The 23,897-nt window shown below is 37.1% G+C and overlaps 1 protein-coding gene across 1 annotated transcript in view; it reads right to left on the bottom strand.

The window, feature by feature from the left end:
- The window catches only part of LOC128740303 (lachesin-like), a 161,032-nt gene that overhangs the window by 80,077 nt on the left and 57,058 nt on the right, over nucleotides 1-23,897 (bottom strand). Inside the window, exon 2 of the mRNA XM_053835842.1 lies at nucleotides 1,873-1,979. Coding sequence (XP_053691817.1) covers nucleotides 1,873-1,979 — 107 coding nt within the window. The remainder of the gene's footprint in view (nucleotides 1-1,872; nucleotides 1,980-23,897) is intronic.

Genomic DNA, 23,897 nt, shown 5'->3' with positions numbered 1-23,897 from the left:
TAAATTACGCTTGAAACTAAAATTGAAATTTAATTTGAAACCGGAAATGAATTTAGACTTTGCTAGAACTATTTTTACGCAATTGATTTCCTTTTCTCAAAAATAGGTGCTAACCCAAGCAACAATTGTTAGTTTTATTACCGTTATAAAACCGCTATTAAAACTTGGAGCTTCACGAGAACTTCTTGATGACCGCTATAAAACTGCCTTTGGTCAAGTGGGTCACTCTTCAAAGGTTTTCATTGCCTCTTCAAGAATTAGGTTATAAATTCAAGTAATCATATCACACTCTGCCGAAAGCAGCAATACAACCGATTAAGCTTTCGCTGTTTGACAGGCACCACCATAATTTAATAAAGTTTTTCGCTTTTCACTCTGGTAAAAAGCCAAATTAGTCTGCCAGCTTTGTGAACTTGAAAATACATCCGTGAACAGAAAAGTTAAAGTTTTACAGTCAGATCAGTCTAATCGATTTGGTTTATAGCGACCATAATAAAATATCTCACTGAATATTTCACAAAGTTTGAGCAACCTCCGTTGGTAAGCAGTATATGCGCATTAAATTTTATCGTGCATATTGATAAGATAGGTGAGTAAACTCAACGCACTATTAAATTTTGGCAATTTACAAAATCTGGTTGCTCTAACAAAATAAATATATTCAGTTAGTCGACCTCAGTTTTTATGAAAATCATTTTCGTTGCTATGAGAGGAAAGCCGATTGATAATAACTTTCTTTCTGCAAAACACTTTGCTTTGATGAACTTTTACTTGCTGGTTAAAACAAATGAAAGACAATCAAGTTTAATATGGGTACTTAAGTGCACAATAAAACTCATTGTTTAACCTATACGTCACGGACATAAAAAATTAGGGTACTTTCTATTGCACTTTTAACTCTATTCCTACTGATTTTTATGCATACAGCTAGTCCTAAAAGAACCATTGATGAAAGATTGATTTTTAATGAAAATGTTGGTCAATTATGGCACGAATATGCGGAGATATTCCAGATCGCAGTGCGATTTTTTTGACGTCATAAGTAGCAGATGAAATAAAACTAGAAATTTGTTTTAACAGATTGTGCAACAGTTATTCATTTCATTTGTAGTAAATAAAACTGAATCGTCTCTGAGGTTTTTATGTCTGCTTGGGGAAGGCCTTAATTTGGGATTTTCCCCAGCCCATCCATGGAAACTAATAAGAACAGATGGATGTGATAAACAGAAATGGGTACTCTAAACTCGACAGCCGTAACAAAAAATCCCAAATTTAATCCAACTCAAATTAGCGTCGAGTGCAACTAAATCCTTGGAAAGTCTATGACGCTATGCTTTTCCATCAATGAACCAATGCAATTTTGGTGTAATTACACTCTCCATGTAGACAGGTGGAATTAGTTTCCATAAGATTCGTTAGAGCTAGTCTAGTGCGTGATTCAAACAGTTACTTTAACTACAAAAAGTAGCTTGTTTATTATAACATAAACCAAACATTTCCTGTAAATAAACTTCTTTACTCATTGTGATAACAAGTAACATTTTTTCAACAGCTCTAAGCAGTTTGATAAAGAGGGTTCTGCATACCATGATTATATGGACATAAGACTTTTTTTTCAAAAATATGTTATTAAGCTGCATGAGTAATTCAAAGTATCAATCGATTCGATTGATTTATAATTAAATTAGCCATTTGAAGCACCCATACTCCAGTTCATGCACAACTTTTTGTTCATTTCTGAGTGTTCAGCTCGATTATTTATCGAACGTATACGCACTATGAAACTCATACACACATACACACATACATTTCATAATCTCGGATTGATAACATAAATAAATTGAATAATTCAGTGCGGTATCTTGCACCTACCTTGTACGACCCTAGATTCTTCACCGAACAGGCCAGTTTAACGTTTCTGCCGGCAGGAACGGTGATATTCTCGATGACATCGGTGAACTCCGGATCCTCCAGAACCGCTAGAAGTAGAGTAGACGAAACAAAACAATATGTGTAAACGGAATTTTGCTACAACGAAATTGAATTTCTCACAAGAGTAACTTCCTCCCCCTAGTTCGGTTCGCACTTCAAATCGGCTCCCATCAAGTCAAGAGTCTATCCCGCACGGTTTCCCGTATTCCCTGGCTGGCCCCCAAACCCACATTGTCTTTCATCATGAATTCTACGAAGTTTGTCTGTCTTTTTCATTAAACGTGAAATAACAGATATCGGCAGAGGTGAAACAACCGTCCTGCAATGGAGTTTATGTTCGCAGATTTTTCCCCCATCCGAGCCCCAGGAGCCAAACGCCCGCGGAATACTTTTTTGCGTTTATTCTGTTGCTCATTTCTTCCTGTCTGACGATTCTCTATTTTGCTCACGAGTTGCAACCAAGGCATAGCTCACGTACTGTACTGCGACTGACAATCAATCCCCAGCATCATTCGAGGGAGTGATTGGCTTGCCAGGCTCCAAAGGGCAAGGTGGGAGGAAGAGTTGGAACTCGGCTCGGTGAAGCTGAGATCCGTTAAGCCAAATTATCTTTCATTACCTCCGCAAGCGGCGGAAAGGCGGTGGCGCTGGTGAGAGTTTGGGTTAAGCAGCAGGGCTAGCTACTGGCTAACTTTCCTTAGGCTATCCCGTTGCACGGCTACTTCCGCCATGGCGTGGTCGTTCAAATCGGACCAAGATTGCGTTCCGAAATGATTGTTAGTAGGTAGTATTTTCATTTCGACGGAAATGATTCATGCCAGTCACGTTGTATTTTTTTAATTCAGCTCATACATGAAGCTTCGTTTCATTTCAGTGGAGGAAATCTAGAGAATGAGGGCACAAGATGCGCGCCCTGGAGGATATTATTTGTGCAGGTAGTGAATTGAAATAGCGGAAGAAATGAGAAAAAAAGAAGCAAAAGTTGTAGCAGGGAACTGCAACGAACTTGAATCGATGATGGTGGCTTAATGTGGATGGGTAAATGCATGGTTTTACAACTTCTTGAGCTCCTTAGAAAATTATTGGGTTGTTCAGAAAGTTTTCTGCGAACCACAGCTAAATATATCATCGAACGTAGTTTGTTGATATATATATTGCGTGTAACTTCAAACCAAGCCTTACGTCAATTACATCATTATAGGATATTTGTAACACCATTAATATTTTATATATTTTTATAATTCGAGATTTGAAAATGTTATCTAGCATTACACCTGCAGAATATTAGCAACTGGGTAATTATATTACATATATTAATACCTTGCTAAACTAACTCGGAACATTGCTAAAAGAACTAGGTATAAACAGAGAAATAAAATACACGAGTATATTAGTGAAAAGTGAAACCTTTACCTCTACCAGATAATCATACACGAATGCACCGAAAGGTGCAAAGTGTCTTTAATAAACAAACAAACAAACAATATCAAAAAGAGTCTGGTGCAATTGCAATAGCATTTGCATAATGCATAAGATTTGCTTAATTGTAGTCTTGCAACCAAGAGCTTTCTTTTTGACAAACCTAAACAAACCATATACAGGACGGACTCGATTATCCGGGTGAAAATTTTTTTTATAATGATAAATACGTTTTGAACGAAAATATATTTCAAAAAACCTATTTAAAAAAAAAATTCACCCCGATAATCGAGTCCGACCTGTATTGCTAAATCAAACAGCAAATTTATATTATTTAGGATATTGTTAAGGTTGTTATTTTGCTACAAATTTTGCAATACCCCATCAAAATTTGCGTCTGTACGTCCAAATAATCAAGTGTTTTAAACTGGACCTGGAGTTCGAGTGTTTTCTTTTCGTCTAGTGAAAACAGATACGGAATCAAAATTACCATAAATGAGTATATTAGGATACTGAACTCATGCAATATTTCTGTCCAATTTTCTTTTGTTGCAGTGCATATTTGTTTTTTATTATGTAATTTTAGATGTTTAAAAAAGTACGAAAATTGAAGTGGAAAGTAACCAGACCCGAAAGTATGTAGGGGAACTGGGGGGAAAATGAACACCCTTAGCAATTTCGCCATTTGCTTCCCCAGGAACCAACCAAATGCTGAACGCACTACATGAATTGAAAGCTGGATTCATATTCCATGTAGCAAAATATAAAGATGTTTGAAAAAAGACGATTTGTCATGAAAAATTCCTTATTTCCGAAAGCGTTACATTCGAGCCTGATTTTTTTCGTGTGGGTAAAATGAACATGCAGTGAGGGCAAAATGAACATGTCATGGAAAACTAAAGTTAACATGTAGCTTGGATAAATTAAACATTATTTTACCTTACCATTGTTCTACATAAGCTGTAGATATTCAACAAGGCTGCTGGAATTAAAATAGGACTCCACAAAGTTAACATAATGTATCTTCGCCAGGTTCATACAATGCTTGACTTTCAACTCGCTTCATCGGTCATTTCCGTCATTTTTCGAGAAACTTCATCATTTTTATTGATTGAATTGTACTTAGGTCCTGGCTGCTGATAAATGGAAAATAAAACATCATTATACACACTGTTCATTTTGCCCCCATAGTGAAGTGTTCATTTTCCCCCCCAAAACACCAATTGTTTTCTAGTGTTTATTATAAACAAACAGTTGATAAAAATATTTGGAATTTTCGACAAATCCGCAGGACAGTGATAAGCAAACAACACTAAATGATACAAATAGTCGAAATTTAATTTGTTTCGCCAAAAAAGCTTATATACTAATAGTGGAAATTAACATCGGCGTCAGATTTCAACAAATATTTTTTACTTTTTCAATTTTTTTCACTTTAGAACGATTATGATCACCACATATTGTCTCAAATAGTTTGAAATACTTCTAGGAGAAGATACCTATTGATATGGAACAGATTTTAATCGGTTTACTGGGAATTTGGCTACCTGTTCATTTTACCCCCCCTGTTCATTTTACCCACAGTTCCCCTATATGATTTCAGGCGTTTTCCGGGATTGCGTTTCAAACATTTTCCAGCTATTCATTCAAAGGAGAGCGGTAATTGAAATAGTCTACAAAAAAGGTTTACGGTTTAGTTTAAAAATAATAATACCAATGTGATATTACAGAAATGTTGTAGTTTTTTTGCATTAAATTCATCAATTTAACAACCCTCGACTGAAAATACATTACTTTGTACTTGGGTCGAATATCAGAACACGCAAGGGTCGAAAACTAAAACAAGAGGTCGAAAATTAACCCAATTGGATATTGAATTGAAACAAGAAAATGAGTGAAAAATATAAATCGTACACTTATTTCCTTTTAAATGTTAATTGAATATACATCCTTTTGTACTATTCTATCATATTTTCGAAAAAATAGCGCTATTTGGACAATATATTGCATTTTGTTAGCCATGCGTTGGTTTCATAGGTCGAATTATAGTGCCCTTACCCTACGTAGCCGTTTTTTGATAGATAGATTTTTGAATTTTTTATGAGCTCTTAATTGGCGATTTTTGAAGAAAAAACAACCTTCTTTTGGAAAAATTGCCGCCATTTTGGTAGTTTTTCGAATTTTCGAAAACCGCTACGTAACAATTTAGGTATTGACCTTAAGCTTCAAAATCATCCTTGAAATCCGTTCTAAGATACTCCGTTGGTTCCCGCCAGCTAGTAACCATTTTTAGAGGCCATTCACGCGCCCGCCTACCACCATAGTAGTCACTATTCTGGTATCCAAAAAATACAAAATATATATTCAAATATACCTTAACCAATAACCAAAATACCCCAACACTTATCTCTAATTCTAGTATCTGAAATTACGAAAATCTATTATTTTTCGGTCTTCCAGAGTGGGGTCCCCCTTAATAACTCGAAATAATGTTGGAAAGTGAAAAAGCGTCTGATGCGCAGAATGTTTCAATTGGACGAACTAGAAAATTTGGATATGGATTAAAAAGTAAATCGCGACGATAGCAGGTGTGGTGTGGATTCGTTTCGAAATTCTATATAGAGACATGAAAAGAACTAATTCCGTGAACAACGGCTCATATAGGTACAACTACCCTATTTTTAATTGCATTTTTGCGAAATTTTGGCGATCATGTAAAATCAATATTGCTACAATCGCCTTTTTCGAAGTGTACAACTACAATGAAAAAACAACAAAAATCTAGGTTTTTATCGTTATAATTTTGCTTTATTTCATCACAGTTTACGTGACTGACATTCTCTAGCGATTATTGCGCTTCTGCGCTTAAAATTATGGTGGCCCAACCATGACTACTCAAGTGGCCCGACCTTTACAAATAGCGCTTTTCTAGTATTTCACCTTAGCCTTCCCGAACACCTTAATGGAGGGGATTGTTCTATACTTTTCGTGTGCAGCATAACACACTTCATACATTTTTAAAATTTATCTCGATTATTGCGGTTCATGAATCATTTCTTGTAGAAAAGTTCATTGCGCTTGGAAAACTTTTTTTGTAAGATTTAGTCATTGAATTCAATACAGGTGTTTTGAATACACGATTGAAACTCACGATATTGTGAAAAGTTAGCTATCACAGTAAGAAGTTTTACAATGGTTGTATCATAGATATCATGAGTTACTAAAACTGTAAAATCGTGATGACCCGACCATAACATTGGCCCGACGATAACGACAATACCCTACGTTGTCGACGTTCGCACGGCAAGTCTCGGATTAAAATCAGAACTGGGAGTTTTTCTTTTTTTTTTACTTGTAGGGTAATTGATCTTGAATGGATCTATTTAGCGCTTTTTAACACCATCACTCGCACTCCTGCTCAATTTACTCGTCATTTATAAATAATATGTGGTGATGTTACTATTTGTTGGAAAGTACCACCTTTTTTCTACATTATCAGTACTTTAAAAATGTATAATTGATGAAACTTTTATTAAATATATCGTTTTTTGCCAAAGCCTTTTTTTGATCTTGAATGGACCCAACATGATCTTGAATTGGACCTATTTTTGATTTTGAAATGGACCTAAATTAGGATTGTCATAGTTTCTTCCATGTAAATGAACAAAATAATAATAAAGAATTTTTTTTAATAGTACAACTATACTACTGTTATTTATTAATAGGACACAAGGTTGAACAGCTTTTACCTTTCTTATACTCTGTTAGAAAGGTATGAAAGTCGGTTGAAAAATTTGAAATCGGTCACAGTCTCCGAGAGTCTTGTTTTTATGTCAGCCCAACAATTGAACAATGTTTCAGTGACTTGATATGCGTTGTGTATGTATCTGTGTGTGACATTTGTATATTGGGAATTTATTATTACCTGTTGTTCAGATATGGTTGAAACGATTTCCACGTCATAAAAAAATTATGTCGCCTGTTAGTTTCAAAAATTTAAAGCATTCATTAAAAATATGTAATATAACTTGTATTAAACGTAGTTTATCAAGTACAGTGGGGTTCTAGTTTTTATTTAGTGACTACATATTTCGAAAGGTCAGACTTTTACTGACGTAGGACTACGTCTTACTGCAAAGCATCTAAAGGTTTGCGACAGCCCCTGTCGAACATTTTGTATATAAAACCGTTGCAATCGTGAAAAATTCGTTAATTAGTGGTATTTATTCAATTTTTGACACATTTATATGCAATTTTTTCAGTAGAAAAATGGTCTAGACTTTGCCACGGTTTCGATTTTGGCAACATAGGCGACACGCATTTGTTGTCAAATTCGAAATCATACTGTAAATGGTGCTTGAAAAAATTAGACTTGGTAATTCTACTAGGTTTAAAGGTAAGCTTAGAAACTAGGTTTCAATTTTAAATGATAGTCGATGAAGAACTGTACCAGATAGAAAATAGGGAGTTTAAAAATGAATATTTTAGATCTCAGTGTCACTCAATTTCGGTGGACAAGGAGGTATTAATTTTGTCACAAGTCAGAGGGGAGAGGTGCTTAAAGAAAACTTTGCATCCCCCAAGAAAAAAATCAGAGGGGTTGTGTATAAGATACGACCACGGATGACGTAGTACAACGTTAGTCCGGTTGCATGATTTTGAATATTTTACTAAACTGATTTTTAATCTATCTGTCAATCGACCAAAAGGTGATATGAAGTCAACCTGCTTACTTATCGGCGGAATATAAGAAGGCCTTTGCAAAATATTTTTTAAGTTTTTGTCACCCCCCCCCCCCCCCCCCCCCCCCTTTGGAAATTGGCTTGAAAAATCGGAGGGCTAAAAAAAATTTGGAGGATATAAGTATAAAATCAATTGTCCGTGGGCTCTACAGCCTGAAAAACTCGAAAAATGAGTGTACTTAACACTTCTAGCACGAAACAGAAATGGAAATTCGAATTCGGAGTTTCCGAAAATCGTCCAAAAAAAATTCTCTCGTTTTTGTCTTCTTTTCGTACATTTTTGCATGGAAAATAATAACGTATATATTAAAAGCAAGAACAGATTTGGTTTTCACGCTTAAACTTTAAATAAAAATGCTTCAAACCCATGTTTTTTGCTCGATTAAAAAATTCACTTTGCCCCCCCCCCTTTAGTGGCCCAACACTGGAAGGACAAAAACTTTATAAAATATTTGTAATGGCCTAATTTTACTTTATTCAGAGCCTCATAATTATTTTAACTAAACTAGAAAATTATCAAATACAAAATTATTTTTTTAAGCATATCCAGTTCGAAAATGGTCCAGACATTGATCCAAATTTTATATTTTTTGCACCATATCATTATCCAGGCCTTTACCTAATTTCTGAATCCTCCATTGACGCACGGATGATTTTATTGCCAAACCGGGTAATTTTGTAGGGCGGTTGGGCATCACAAAGTTTCACGAGGGTGAGGAAGTTGGCGTTCTTAACCATCAGAAGTGGCTGCTTCTTTTTACTCAGACGAGTCTGATTTTGTGACTACAGGATCCGGTTGAATTTTATTGGCCTTAGGGTTTTCGGTCAGCGCGCTAAAGGTGTTTTGAAGCTTTGGTATATGCTTGATTAACGTGTTTAAACTATTTCTCATCTGAGTTTTGTCAAAACTTAAACTTACAGCAAAACTTTTTGCTGTATTTATATGGAAAATACAGGACGTTATTTGTCCATGAAAAAAATTTTGATTCCAACCATTTTTACGATGTTGCCTGTAGATAGTTAAGCAGGGATAACCACTTTAAATAGCGTTTGGAATATTAGCTTCGTAACTCAATTCGAAGTTCCAATATTAGAGTGTCCTATACAATAAAGCTATATATAAGTCTTCAGAATTGTATTCTCAAATAACTTGTTTCATTCTTCTGTGCATTACTTTTAATGATACAAGAATTGTCCCGTTTAGCATAATTTGCAGTGACATGCAATGAAAAATGAGTTTTTTCGAAAATCTAAGAAAATTGGAGAAGCGTCACTGCAAGGGGGATTGATCAATCTGTACAAAACTTTGGGAAATCGAATGTGGGGTCGGAATGAGCAGTTATACCAAATTTTGTTGAAATCGGAGAAGGTCGATTACAGCGGATATGATCATATGAGAGGGAATAACCCCTATATAACCTTGAAAATCGAATTTTGCAAAAAACCCAAGATAGAATATTTCAAGACCTTCTCCAAATTAATTATTTTGACCAATACTAACATCCAGTGAAGAAAAATCTGAGGAGCATGAAAGTTAAACAATAATTGCCTTCGGACATAGCGTGTACCATGGATTGGCGCTGGGGGCTTATCCGAATTGAAAAATTCCAAACGACATGAAAGAACATTAAATTATCTCGTGTTTGATCCATCCTTTTTTAGAATTCGAACACATAACAAACTGGCGGACATTGAAACATAAAAGTATGGTTTTAAGCGAAAAAATTGACTTTAAACAGTTCTAAAAAATTCAAAAATTACAATATCAAGAAAAGGATGGGTCAAACACTAGATAATTTTGTTGGCTTTCAAACAAAAAAAGAATCATAAGAATTGCTTGAGCCGTTCTTGAGATATTTATGGTACCGACTTTCAAAACCGGGTTTCGAGAAAAACGACGTTGAAGTTTTTACTCGTTGTTTAATCGCTCCAGACATGCGCAGTACAAATAGCTGTAACTTTGTCAATATTTGGAATTCATGCAAGCGACTTCAAACACATATGGTCAAAATGTTAATCTTTCGAAATAATCAATAAAAAAATTTAGGTTTTAAAAAATTGAAAAGGTACTATGCCCCCTTAACAGAAGGCAGTTAGTATCCCTCTTATCTTTTGATCCATCTTATCTTTTAATCAATGATGGTTAAAATTTTTGTACAATACTGAGAATAAATTAAGTTTATATTGTTTTAAGCATAAAATGACATATGTTAGCTAACTAATTAGGAAGACTTTTAGTTTCAAAACTAGAGGCTACAATGTACAAACACTATGAGGCAACTACGAAAAAGGATGAGTGATAGTTAGTTTTATCAATATAATTAAGTTTTTATTTAGGCTATAAATCCAGCCTACTTTCAATATCCCGTGCTTATAGATTAGTTATAAACGGAGATACTATAGTGACAACAAGCAGTTTCAATGAATATACAACGACGAGTTCGTTAGTGGTAGGCAATGATAGCTACCGCCAGTGATGTCTCGGAGCGCAAAACTAGGTCCATTCTAAAATCAATACTAGGTCCATTCAAGATCAAAAAAGGGGGTTAACATTTTTAAGGAATTTGAAGATTTTACTGGTTTTACTGAACTTTTAAATACCTAAATTGAAATTACACATATTTTTGCATCATTTTAAGAGTATTGTTTTATTTCAAACCAGAAGGGTTCCGGGTAGTAACAGTTTGAAAATACTCTATGGTGACTGCCAAAACGCTGAAAAACAGCTACTTTTAAATAAGCGGCAATAAAGTGGTTTTGGCTATAATTTTAATTTAATTTTAGAATATTTACGTTCAGAAATGATTAAAGATAAACATAAAAGCTAAATACAATACAAAGACTTGATAATTATATCCTAAAATTCTTATTTAAAAATAGGTCCATTCAAGATCAGAATTCGACTAGGTCCATTTCAAAATCATTTACCCTATACGATTATCATGGTCATGGCGTGGTTTGCTTACTAAAGTATTTACTGCGTCCATTTTCTGGATGCAACCATTAACTTTAATTTAATGTTAAACTTGTCACTTTAATATATTTCATTTAAATGTTATGTAAAAGCTTCGTCTTTTGCTCTTTTTAAGTTGTAAATGATTAGTACAGAAGTGTGCAGAACGCTGAGTATTAGACATTTCTTCTTAATCATTTTGGTCAGTTCTGATTAAAAACGATTGAGTGACTTGATTTAGAAGATAGATTGAAACATCTATACACAAACGACTATAAAAGTATGTCACTCACACAACAGCGAAATAAAAAGATACCGTAGTATAAAATGCGCAAAATGACCCGAATGGCTCACAGTACTAGTTGCGATGACGAGCCTTTATCAATATCAATAATTATTAAGCAATAAATTGAAATAAAGCCTATTTGCCTCATTAAAAAGTTTGAGATATCAAACATTAAAACAATAAAACTAGTACATTAGAACTACTCGCAACAAAAAGAATTATTCATAATAATCATCAACTGCCACGTTCCACACAGAGAGCACAGTTTCACTCAGGATTTTCCCCTTAACTGGATAACTAGCTGCCGTGCACCGAACTGAGCGGAAAGCGACATCGGTGTTTTCCAAAATCACTCCTTCCCGTGTTGTTTGGGGAAGCCAAAACACGGTTGTTTGCCTAGTAGCAAGTCGATTTCATAGAATCATTGGATATTGTCGCCCCGTTAGTGTGCGATGATAACCGACATGTCGGCAGGGACGGGCTTGCTGCAATGCCGGTATTTAGCGTATGCCTTACGCTCAGACGACGACACCAGCACCACCCTCCAGCACATAAGGGTCGCAGTGTGTCCCAGCCAGACCATAAATTTTCGCACACTCCGTGCCCGTTCCATCCCACTCAATGCCATCGTTGAAAGGGACTGACTACGGCAAACCGGAAGGCATGGCGAATGCCGAAAGAGAAAAGGATACAATTGTAATTCAATTAAGCTTGATACTGAAAATGGTGATTCAACCTAATTTCGGTCTTATGTTACGAGAATACGGGATGAAAATTTCATTTCACCGTTTTGTGTCTCTTGCCGTTGGCTAGATTGCCCGATCCTGATTCTTTGCACCTTCGGTCGGGGCACGGATCGCGTTAGAGGATTGGTAGCGAGCTTGTGTCTGTCTGGGTCCCTTCCTCCCTGTTGTTCGTTATGAATGGGTACATGTCGACTGGTCCTCGTCACGAGGCGATATATTTTCTTTTAATATTCTATAACTGTCGACAGTTGGAGCAAATAAAATTAAAGGCTTCCTTTCCACTACAGTGGCCAACACTGTCCCACGGGGTAGCTCGCAGGCTTATTGGCCGGTTGATCGGTTGTAATCAGCGGAAACAGTAATCCAATAGACGACGAATTGCAGCATCAGGAGTTTTTGTTTTGCGTGAAACGTGACGAACAGTTGATAGCGCGGATGGATCAGGATCATTGGAGTTTAAACGAATAGTAGGTTGATGTTGAGGATGGCTATTGTTTGATTGTATTTTTTATGCAGCTAAGTGATAAATAAAAAAAAACTGTTTGTGAAAACTTTTATTTCTGTGAAATGCAATACAGTAGATAGTTTACCCCATGATTTGTTAATTTTTAACAGTTGCAATCCCGGAAATTCACCTACACAAGGATCACTTCTATCTGCCATACATTTGGCTGTTTCCGGTGAACTTCCCGGCCGTGTCTCTCGGGTGGCAGTTGCGATTCAAATTTGCATAGCAATGAATGAAACCGCCAACTTCCGGGGTTGCGTCCCCCAGTGACATGGAGAAAGTTCTTGCCCAATATTTTATGCGAGCTCAACATGTAAACGAGGCTGCGTGAGATTTTGCTTCGCCAGAAACATCGAAAACATCCGGTCCGATTTTCCATTTTACTTTTTCACTCACTTTCGATCGCATATTTTTCCAAATTAGGCACGCATGGCGTCGTCCTTGTTGTGTCATTCGGCACCAGTATATGTTCCTTGCCTCAGTGTAACCCGTTCAACGACCAGTAGTGATAAAAGCTTTTCTCTCTAACCTCTGTCCGTTGCAACGATATGGTTTGGTAACGAATTGAGTTAGGTCCCACACAAAAATTCTCGCTATTCAATAAACATAAACTTTTCACGGGGAAAACTTCTCTAGTTTAGTGCTTTGTCGCCTCGTCGTGATGCCACTTGCTGCCACAAGCCACACCGTCTCGGTCACTCGCTCCAGGTTCTCACTGCATTGTGCACTTTGTAGAAATTCATGGAGCAAGTCACAGATTTGTTAGGAGGGCAGACTTATGGTATTGTTGTTGTTCGTTGGTTGATTTAGTTTTTCTTTTACGCGCACACTATTCCGACAATTTCGAGACGTCGTGATGGAACACAACGATCAACATTGCCTCTCCTTTTAGGAATATTGTCAAAAAACATTGCAAAATATTTTCCTAACATTTGGAACGGACAACGGACAAGCGTAACTAAAGAAACGTTATGTTGGTCACAATTTAAATTCTTGAATATTTGTTGGGGTTGGTTGGTCATAGGGTAAACTAGTTTTCTATCAACAAAACTTAACAAGCTTTTAAATGATAACATTTGGTTTTAGCCATTTGAACTGAGTATGAGTACGCTTCATTTGTAACCAATATTTTCTGTTTCAAAAATTCGTAAAACTTCGAATCATTCAAGATTTCACTGCTTGGGTCACAATGGAATCGAGAGCCATGAACTTGCTGACAACCTAACGCGACAGGGACCACACTTTCAAATAAATCGAATAATGAAAAAAATAACGATTTTTGAATATTTTTGCGTTTCATTTGAATGATTCCACGGAGTTTCGCAAATCGATTTTAATTTGTCATTTTTGATTTAGCTGAAACTTTGCATAGTTGTTATGTTTAAGAAAATATGTCATTTTATCATATCAGGTATTTTTTTAAGATCTAGACTGCTGTTTCAAAAGGGCCAAACCAAAAATGGTGCTAAACCATTAAATAATTTATATTGGAAAAATGGTTCACTTGATCGAAATAGTGTCTTCAGCAAAGTTGTAGATGATAAAATTGCCTTTCTAAAAAAATATATGCACCGTAAAAATTTTTTTTTGTTGAAAAAAACAAGAAAATAAAACTAGAAAGTGAAATATCTAAAAAAGCGCATTTTTTTAAAATTTTATTTTTTGACATGTTAAAGAAAACAATATACACTACTTTTTCTACAAGTTTCATTGCTGGCGAATGAATTAAAAATGCATGAAATTTTCCAAATATTATAAAAGTAGTGAATATTGTTACCTTTAACATGTCAAACAAAATTTTTTTTTGAAAAATACGCTTTTTTAGATATTTAACTTCTTAGTTTTATTTTCTTTTCTTTTTTTTCAACAAAAAAAAATTTTTTACAGTGTCTTCAGCAAAGTGGTAGATAATAAAAATACCTTTCTAAAAAAAATATGTGCACTCTAAAAAAGCTGGTCAAGCTAATTCATTGTACGTTTATTCAGTTGATCTCCAGATGGCATTGGGGATATCTTTGTGCGGGAAAAAAGTGCTTTGGATCACCTGGTCTACGGAAGCTGCGCAGTTCGTTGGCCGTTATAGTTCCTATTACCGGTCTATACATTTCTTCCTTACCAATCTGGACGTTCATATCCCCGATGATTATCTAAATGGCCCGTGACGAGCAGCTCTCGAGAAACATGTGAAAAGGGCCTATCGACTAGTCATAGATTCTTTTGCACTTGAACGGATTATTGAAGCATGAGACGATTGCTGGCTTTATTAGTTCTCTATTGATTAAGTGAAATTGCGTTGAAATGCACTTGTGGCACTTAGGCACATCGTAATAAGCGTAAGAAAAAAGATACGAAGAGAATTTCTCATTTGCACTTAGCCTCTTTTCGCATGTTGCGTGGGAACTGTGGTATATTGCCTCCAGCCCCGCCTAGAACGCTTCCTTTTCATCATCGGGTCTACCTCTGTGCTGGCAGCGCAAAGATGCTGTAATTGAAGAAATAGACCTTTATCCTTAATAGACATATTCTCTCGGTGATCACTTTCTTATCTATCACGTGGTCCTGCGTTCTGTCTTACACTACAAAACCCGTTCCCAGTTCATCGGTGTGCTACCACTGTAGTAAAACTGGAACTTTTCACCGCAGATCTTTCAAACCTTCTCCCGTTCCCCTTCTCCCGACAGATCTGCTGCAGAGCTACGGTACTGCATTTATGGGGTTCAAGCTGTTCGAGCAGCACATTGCAAAATTTAGCGATCTGTAGTTCAAAGTACCGAGCTTCCAATCATCGCCCTGGTTGATGCCGAATATTCCTAGCTGTAGTTGCTTGTAGTTTAATTTAGGTATGGAATTTACTAGGGCTACGCTGCCCAGTCTCGTAATGGAGCAGCCATCTTAGGTACCGGGCCTCACACGAGTGACTCCACCAACCCAAGCGTACGTTAAACAACCGCTGGTGCTATGTGCATGCATTCTGCTACCGACACACTCGCGAGCGCGCAGCATCGTAGCGTCGTTCTGCGCAGTCCGCTCATAAAACCAGCAGCTCGTGTGCTGTCAGCAGCCCACGAGCGTCAGTAGGATGAATGGCTGCTGATTTTGGTTTACTTCTGCTTATCTTCTTTATCTTACGTCCTCACTTCATACGCGGATAAGAGTGCGGGCCCTCGTGAGCATTCGGTATTAAGTGCTCGTGGGTTGCAATGATGAGTGAGAGCGACAACCGTGGCTAATTGCTAAATAGCTAAATACACAGTCGCAAGAAGTCGCCCCAGGGCATGAAAATATAAAAAAGGGTCTCCGAGCGACATCCTCATGCCTGTGTGTTCATTAGAACGAAAACGTGTGTGTGAGAAAATTTGACCACACGTGTGTGGGCTTCGCAACATTGTTTCAAATAGGGAAAGAAACGTGTTAAGCAGTGTCACCTATTTTAATCAGTTGAAAATAAATGAGCCGAAAATGCACTTTTTTATTCATATTTTCAAAATCTTTTGATAGGAACATCTTCACAAATCACTTAACCATAGATTTAGTTCACACAAACACAGTTTACTGGGTTTCCGACAAGAAATATGATGAATTAAAAATTGTTGTTCAAAAACGAACATTTTTCAGCTGCTGAAGGCAATCGCCACCTCGCTACTAACCAATCCATCACATTTTTCAGCACTGATTACAACCACTCTAAAAGTCAAGCACTCAATTGTCACATACCATATTATTTACTACCTTTTTTACTATTATATAAGGCTTTGTTACTATCCGAAAGTTTTATTATTTCATAACAAAACTGAAAATAAATTCTGAATTGACGGAACCTGTTCAGCAGTAGCAGCAGCTACAGCGTAACTCATGAACTATCGTTTTGCCAAGTCACTGTTTCGGTTCTGGAAATAAGAATTATAGGTTTGAAATTACTGAAATCTCCAATGGTGAAAACGTGGTTCAATACTTTCAAAAGAAATGTATGTTCATAATTAATTTTTCTTTATTAAAAACAACAGAAAAGACAGCTTTTTCAATAATTTTCGAAGATTTTCTCAGTGATTTAAAGAAGCAACAATGTGTTTCAATGTTATTTGCTTTGATAACACTGTTCTGTAGTCGGACCGTGTGCAATGCTATGTTTGCCTCTTTTGTTCTCCCACCATCTTTATGAACAGCGAGTGTGACGTCAAACTCGCAGTTTCCCATAAGAACACTAGAGAATAAAAGAGACGACGAATGCCGTTTGCCGAGCGGTGCGGTGCGTGTATGCCCCGTTAAACAATTTAGACAGATGGCATTTTACGCATCTACCGACCAAAAATATCAAATCTATTAATGCAGATGCCGATTAGTAGGTCGCGGATAGAAATGCGAACTTATTGAATAGGGGGAAAAGTTAGAGGGATTTTTTATGGGGGCGTATAAAAATTCAGATTTTAGGACTGCTTAAAAAAGTACCTTTAGGGTGAAAATATGTTCAGATCAAAATCAAAATTAGTTCGCTCTCCGAAAAATCAAAAGTTAAAGCGAAAAATCAAAAGTTTAGCTCAACAATAGTGTCTTTCAATGGTAACAGCTTGAAGAACTAAAGGTAGCAAGAAGATTGGTATGCTGATATCCCCCATTTAGTAGGGGAATGTCGTCGTGGTTGGGCCACGTTTTGGCATTCGCCCATAACTTCCGTTTCAAAAAGAATTTCGGTAATCTATACACATCGATGGAAAGGTCTAAGAATAAGGTACATCTCTGGAAAATCTTGAACTGATTGCTTGAAAAATAATAAAGTTATAGGCATTTCCGTGAAGACAAAAAATGTTGTCATAGTCGGGACATGTTGTACAGGTTGGGCCACCGCTGAAAAACCAAGATATACGTATTGAAATTCTATGTAGAGACAAGAAAATAATGAATTTCGTGAACAACGGCCCATATAAGCACAAATACTCTATTTTTAATTACATTTTTGTGAAATTTTAGCGATCTTGTAAAATCAATATTGTTATTTATCGCCTTTTCCGAAGTGAACTATTACAATGAAAAAACGACAACAATATAGGGTTTTCACATATTAAATTTGCTTTATTACATCTTATAACACGTGCCTGATGTTTTCTAGCGAATATTGTGCTTTCGCGCTAAAAATTATGGTGGCCCAACCATGACTAAGTGGCCCTACCTTTACAAAACGCGCTTTTGTCGTATTTTGCCTTACCCTACCCAAACATCTTACTGAAACGGGACTTTTATATAGTCTTCGTATAGAGCAGAACACACTTAATATGTTTTCAATATTTATCTCGATAATTGCACTTCATGAATCATTTCTTGAAAAAAAGTTCACTACGCCTGAAAAACTTTTTTTGTACGATTCAATCACTAAATTCAGTACGCGTATTACACGATTGAAACTCACAATATTGTGAAAAGTTAGCGGTCACAGTAAGAAGTTTTACAATGCTTGTACATAGATATTTCGAGTTACTAAGACTGAAAAAATTGTGGTGGCCCGACCATAACAGTGGCCCGACCGTCACGACACTACCCTACTAATGGTTGCAGTGAAAGTAGATTGTATTTTTTATAACCTAGTTTAATCTCAGCTCAGCATGAGCTTGGTCTAGATTTGTCACGAAGCAAACAATCTCTGACCTCTGGAGACGAGGGGTCATTTACAGTTTATTTTCCTACTACGGAAATAAACGAAATTACACCATTAACTTACAGTTAAATCTATGGTAAATTTTGTTTCGTTCGATTTCGGTAAAGACAAAACTTCGCGAGATCATGCACAGCCTTAATAGGAAAAGCAAGATCATCAATTGACGGTTTAAAGCAAGTTATTGGATTGCGAAAGTCACCTATGTTTTGCTCCAAGCTATATTTCTAGAATTGTTTGATATCCAACAACAATTTCTAGCAGCAACTCCATTGTAAGCTAGCACTGCTCCTTCTCACAGTACGTTCATAATTAATTTAATCTACAACATGAAAATTCAACCCTGTGTCCATTGTAGCAAATCCCTTCCATCAAACTGTATAACGACAATAATGCTTCAAGCTCTATTAGTAATTTAAATGATATCACAACAAAATGAGCGGTGTCTACTTACCTCGAAACCGGAATCAAATCCCTTTCCAATAGCTGCAGCATATACATACTATATCCAGTTCAGTTTAGGAAGTACGGTGCAGTATAGATACCTACTTCGAAAGGGTAGGATATATTGAGATCTCTGGTGAGTCTCCATGAATAATAATAACAACATTAAGAATATAGTCGACGATGTAATAAAAACAACGATGACATGTCTGCTGAGAGCTTGACAGTATACTGTTACTCAACTAGAGAGGCCGAAAAGAAAAATATCATATCATCTTCCTTTGATATGCTATTACTTTGAAGTAGAGGATGCTTGATTCGTTTGTACTAGAGCCTGTAACCGATCTGAATTGTTCAGCCCAGTAATTTAACTGCATACATCTATTCAAGCAAGGTTGGCCTAGCTCTTCTCGCAGTACACGCTAACCCAAATTGTCTGCCAATTGCGTAGGATGATACGAATATAAAGATAACACCAGCCGAATACTCCATTTTGGCTAAGCCTTAATAGCTTGGCCTGCATTCTTGGAATTGAAACTGGGAAAATCTCTTTTCCCGCCATAAAGTACTTATTTTAATCTCGACCGAAAAGCCGAGTCGTTTTTCTCTGCCATTACGCCAATGTCAACCATTGATTCCAGATCAATCGGGGATAGAAGTTTGTCGTTCACTAGAGCACATGCCATGACAACCACTGTCTTCCGTTTCTGACGAATGTGGGAGAGAACGTATCCAGAACTCAACCCCACACGTACGCCTTAAAAGATCTCAGCCGTTCGATTAGAGCCTGGCGCTTGCTAGGAAGTCAACCGATGAAGAAAGTCACCCGGAATGAGCAACGTTAAACGATGAAATGATAAAACACATGTTGTTGAACAGCCGCCGTGAACGGTATTTCGCAATTTTCTGCTTCCCCCGAGCAATCCCGCAGTATGAGCAAGCATAAAGGATATGATTCCATCAGTGTCGTGTTGATTCTTGGAGTGACTTTCTCGGCTTGGCTGCTTGCTGTTGTTCGTCAACCCCCAATGTCGATTTATTAGGATTTTACGCAACATGTGCCGGAGGATTAATTTTTCTTCCCCCTCGGTCGACTTCCTACAGTGCAGTTTGTTTCTTTGGTTATGGTAACCAAAATTTTCTTTCGTAGCTACGTTGAATTATCTAATAGGTCAATCCTGTATTTCAGTATAGTATTTCTGAAAAGCAATTAACATTTATCGTAAAACGATACAATGATAAAAGAATTATAAAAAATTTAAATCACAACATTACAGTTCCAATCACAATTATTGGGATGAGTAACTAAATATTTTTGGTTTCGTTTTTCAATAACTTCTTCAAAGTACAAAGTTCTTCCCTGCTCAGACCCGGCATAAGAATTCAGATTTCTCACTTATTGTTGCAAAATCAGCACAAGTTTATAAGAAGTTCTTAAATCGTTTTGTTTTATTTCTGCTGACCTATTTTTGTTTGAACCTGATTGAATTTGTTTGCTAAATAAACACGCCCTAATAGCACACATTTTATTTGTGCCACAATTTGATTATTTGTACCTCACATCATCTCTACAGACGAGCCTTAACATATTGCAACAAATGAAATCCTTTCAATACCATCAATCTCGTGATGAACCACCCAAAAAAATGGTTTCACACGTTTTATACATGTCGCACATCACGGCACTACACGAACCGTCATTACGTTTTGTGCCCGATTTTTTCTTCGCCCATTTCTGGTTCAACACCACAAGGTCCATTATTCGCATTCAGTCGAACTTTTGTCCTGTTTTCTGTATTTCCATATTTCGATTTCCTGCTGTCAAGATATGTCAAGAAGAAAAACTTCCGCCTGCAGGTTTCTGAACTATGCTTCCATAATAGCTGGTTTGGCGTTTTTACTTGCGTAGGAGGTGATAGAGGGGTGTTGTTCAAACGATTCCTCGTCCCGCAGCATGTCTGTGCTATGTCGGTTGGGTGAAAAGTTGGCTTCCATCATTGCCATACGAGAGAAAAGTTGTGTGATGAATAAATCGCTAGCAAAACTTGCTTTCACACATTGCGCCATATGTAACAGCCGTTCACCTGTGAAAATATGTCATTAGGGTGAAAGTGTCCTGCGCAGCTTCCGTCGCTGCCACGACCCGCTCTCTGGCTCCTAGAGCCGATTGTGCGAGTAACGAAATCACGTCCATCGTCTTGGTTGGTACTGGGGTGAAATCTTTTTTTATTTCGAAATGAAAAATGTCAACACACTCTCCAGGAAGTGCGGCGAAGTGGGAGACCAAGGTAACAAATCATGAATTATTTATTGAATGGTTCTGTCGGCCTTCCCGCTTTTACCTTGCCGTAACGAACTCATTTTCGCGGAAGTGCAGCTTGCTCTATTCAGCGACAGAAAATGAGATTTTCGTAATTTGTAGCTACCCAGTAAGTTTGGCTTCCTGAAAATAAAATTTACTGCCGGAACCAAGCGGATGTGTTATTTGCTCGAATACGATGGTAATTCGTCAGTGTTGCTGATGGTTATGATTGTGGAAAGTACTTGCGAATATTGTAGACATTAACTATCAATGTTGGAAGTTATTAGTGCACGGAATATAGGTATTTGCAAACAGTTACACAGTACCACCTTACGATATTATCAAAGTACAGAATCAGATTAATGTACCTAGTACATAATGTTTATTTCTATTTTCTTAGTCTGACAATTGTATTATCCGTTTGCAAATTCAGTCAGTTCAGTTCAGAAAACAAAAATTAGAATTAAAGGATATAAACAATTTTTGTTTTCTTCTCTTTATCGTTTCAGTTATTCTATTAAGACGCTCAAATAAACATTAGTTAAGTTAGGGTAGAGTGGTGCAAAATGCACCGCTTAAGCAAAACATCATTTTGCAGAGCAAGTTTGTTCCACGTTTTTCAACTTCTAGAAGACTTTGGGATCTTTGTTATACTATAACACGTGTGTGTATGTGTGTGTGTGTGTTTGTGTGTGTGTGTGTGTGTGTGTGTGTGTGTGTGTGTGTGTGTGTGTGTGTGTGTGTGTGTGTGTGTGTGTGTGTGTGTGTGTGTGTGTGTGTGTGTGTGTGTGTGTGTGTGTGTGTGTGTGTGTGTGTGTGTGTGTGTGTGTGTGTGTGTGTGTGTGTGTGTGTGTGTGCGTGTGCGCGTGTGTGTGCGTGTGCGCGTGTGTGTGTGCGTGTGTGTGTGCGTGTGTGTGTGTGCGTGTGTGTGTGCGTGTGTGTGTGCGTGTGTGTGTGTATGTTTCGTTTAAAAGTTATAAGCAAAAATGTGAAAACTACGTGACATGGGTTTCTCCGGAACTACCGCAACAATAGGCCGTATGAATAAAACAGTTTACTTTGCTTTCCCCGTTTAAATCGTATGGGAGCATTTGCTCTAACTTTTTTATTCATACGGCCTAATACCTCTTTGAACAAAATTTCGAGAAATCCATTAATATTAACTGCTGTACAAAATATCACTCAAATCGCCGCAAACAAATGGTTAGATTCATTTTCCCAGCTCAAATCTCCGAAAACCGATTACGTGTCACACGGATTTGATTTAACGGCTGAAAGTAATTATTGCTCCATAAAAATGATTTAATGACCGCTTGCCCAACGGTTACATCTTAAATCGCGGAATTGTTGCGTGGCATAATAGCTAACGATGGTATCTGCACCACTGCAGTATGCGGTGGGTGAAAAGAAATCCTAATAGGGAAAATTAATAGCCGATTTCGTTCTCTTAATTTATGCTGATGAGTGATACGGCGCTGCTCCACCGTATGCTACTGTTCCCGTAGAACGAAAAGAGAGCATTCAGGGACCATTTCGGCAGAAGCTGCCTACATGATGTTTGAGTTTAATGTGTGCCCGACCATAAGAATAACATTGGTGCAATGCTATCTAGACTCTAGAGGAGCTTGGAAGGAGAAAAACTCAATGCTCTTGCTCGGGCACACATCGAGCATAAATCAGGCGGCTTTCTTTCCACCTTGAATTTTTAATGGTGCCTTCATGCGTGTAATTCACGATGATATGTACATATTCCACTCCATTTAGAATTAATGTGGCTCCCTTCAGCTCAACGATGGATGGCAATGGCATATCCCAGTGCACAAACGTATGTTTGTATATTCAAGTACGGGTCTCCGGAAACATGTATTCATGACGTGAGAGCAACCAAAGCAGCGTATCCTAACCTCAAAAGATCAAGCCTAGGCCCCGAAATGGCACCGAGCTAAGTCGCAACCGGAAAGAATCATTACAAAACGGCTTGGAACGTAATGGAGCTGAAGCAAATGCGATGTCACAGGACTGTTGCCTTCCTTCGTTCAATGGCAACAACAAAAGTAATTTGGTTAAATTCGAATCGACAATTCTTTCCTCTGCAGTGCAATTTCGGCCTCCCTTATCGCACGGGGAGAACACATTTCGGAATCAGATTTCTTATCAAATAAAGCCGATGCCGGCAAGCGAACCGAGCAGAGAAGTTATTTTTTACTGCATGCTTTTCATTTACCCGGTGGAATATTTCGAAAGTTGTCTAGGAACCGTTTGCTACCAAAAGCAAAGGTAAGTGTGCGACTAATGTGTGCTTACATATCAGTTCAGCCAATGACAGATGTTAGAAATCATGAAGTATTTGATGCCAAAACATCAAAATGCTGATTCCTTGGCTTTTACTAGGATACCATAATTCAAGAGCTTACGATTCATGGGTATCATCATTGAACGATTAATTTATTGCTCACAAAACTAACTTATTTCAAAGACATGCAAACTAGATATACTTAAAGTAGAGATACGTTGAAGCAGCCATCTTGGAAGCAAGCTTCATTTTCGTTTTTTGTTCAGTAGATACTCATTTGACTACAGAGTCTCAGCGAAACAGAATTAGAAAAAGTAGAGTAAGGGGCAATTGTAGAGTTAATTATCATCTATAATATTGTAGAAGAAAGTAAAGTTTTATCATTTGTATTTATGGCGCTATGGAGCTGCTACCCCGTTGGTAGCAAAATAAGCGCTCAACTGAACTAAAAACCGGAAATGAAGCTTGATTGGGAGTCAAACGAACACGATATTGTTTGTATAAATTTTTGACTAACAAGTATTGAAATCAACTGGAGCAACATAAGCGACGCAATGCGTACAACACTTTGCGGCACATTTCACTTTTATTAAGTTAAGAAATTTGATGCTAAATGATGCCAAATTAA

The sequence above is a fragment of the Sabethes cyaneus genome, chromosome 3 (genome assembly GCF_943734655.1).
Source record: "Sabethes cyaneus chromosome 3, idSabCyanKW18_F2, whole genome shotgun sequence".
NCBI classification, from domain to species: Eukaryota; Metazoa; Arthropoda; class Insecta; order Diptera; family Culicidae; genus Sabethes; species Sabethes cyaneus.
This window is presented reverse-complemented; position numbering and strand designations above follow the sequence as displayed.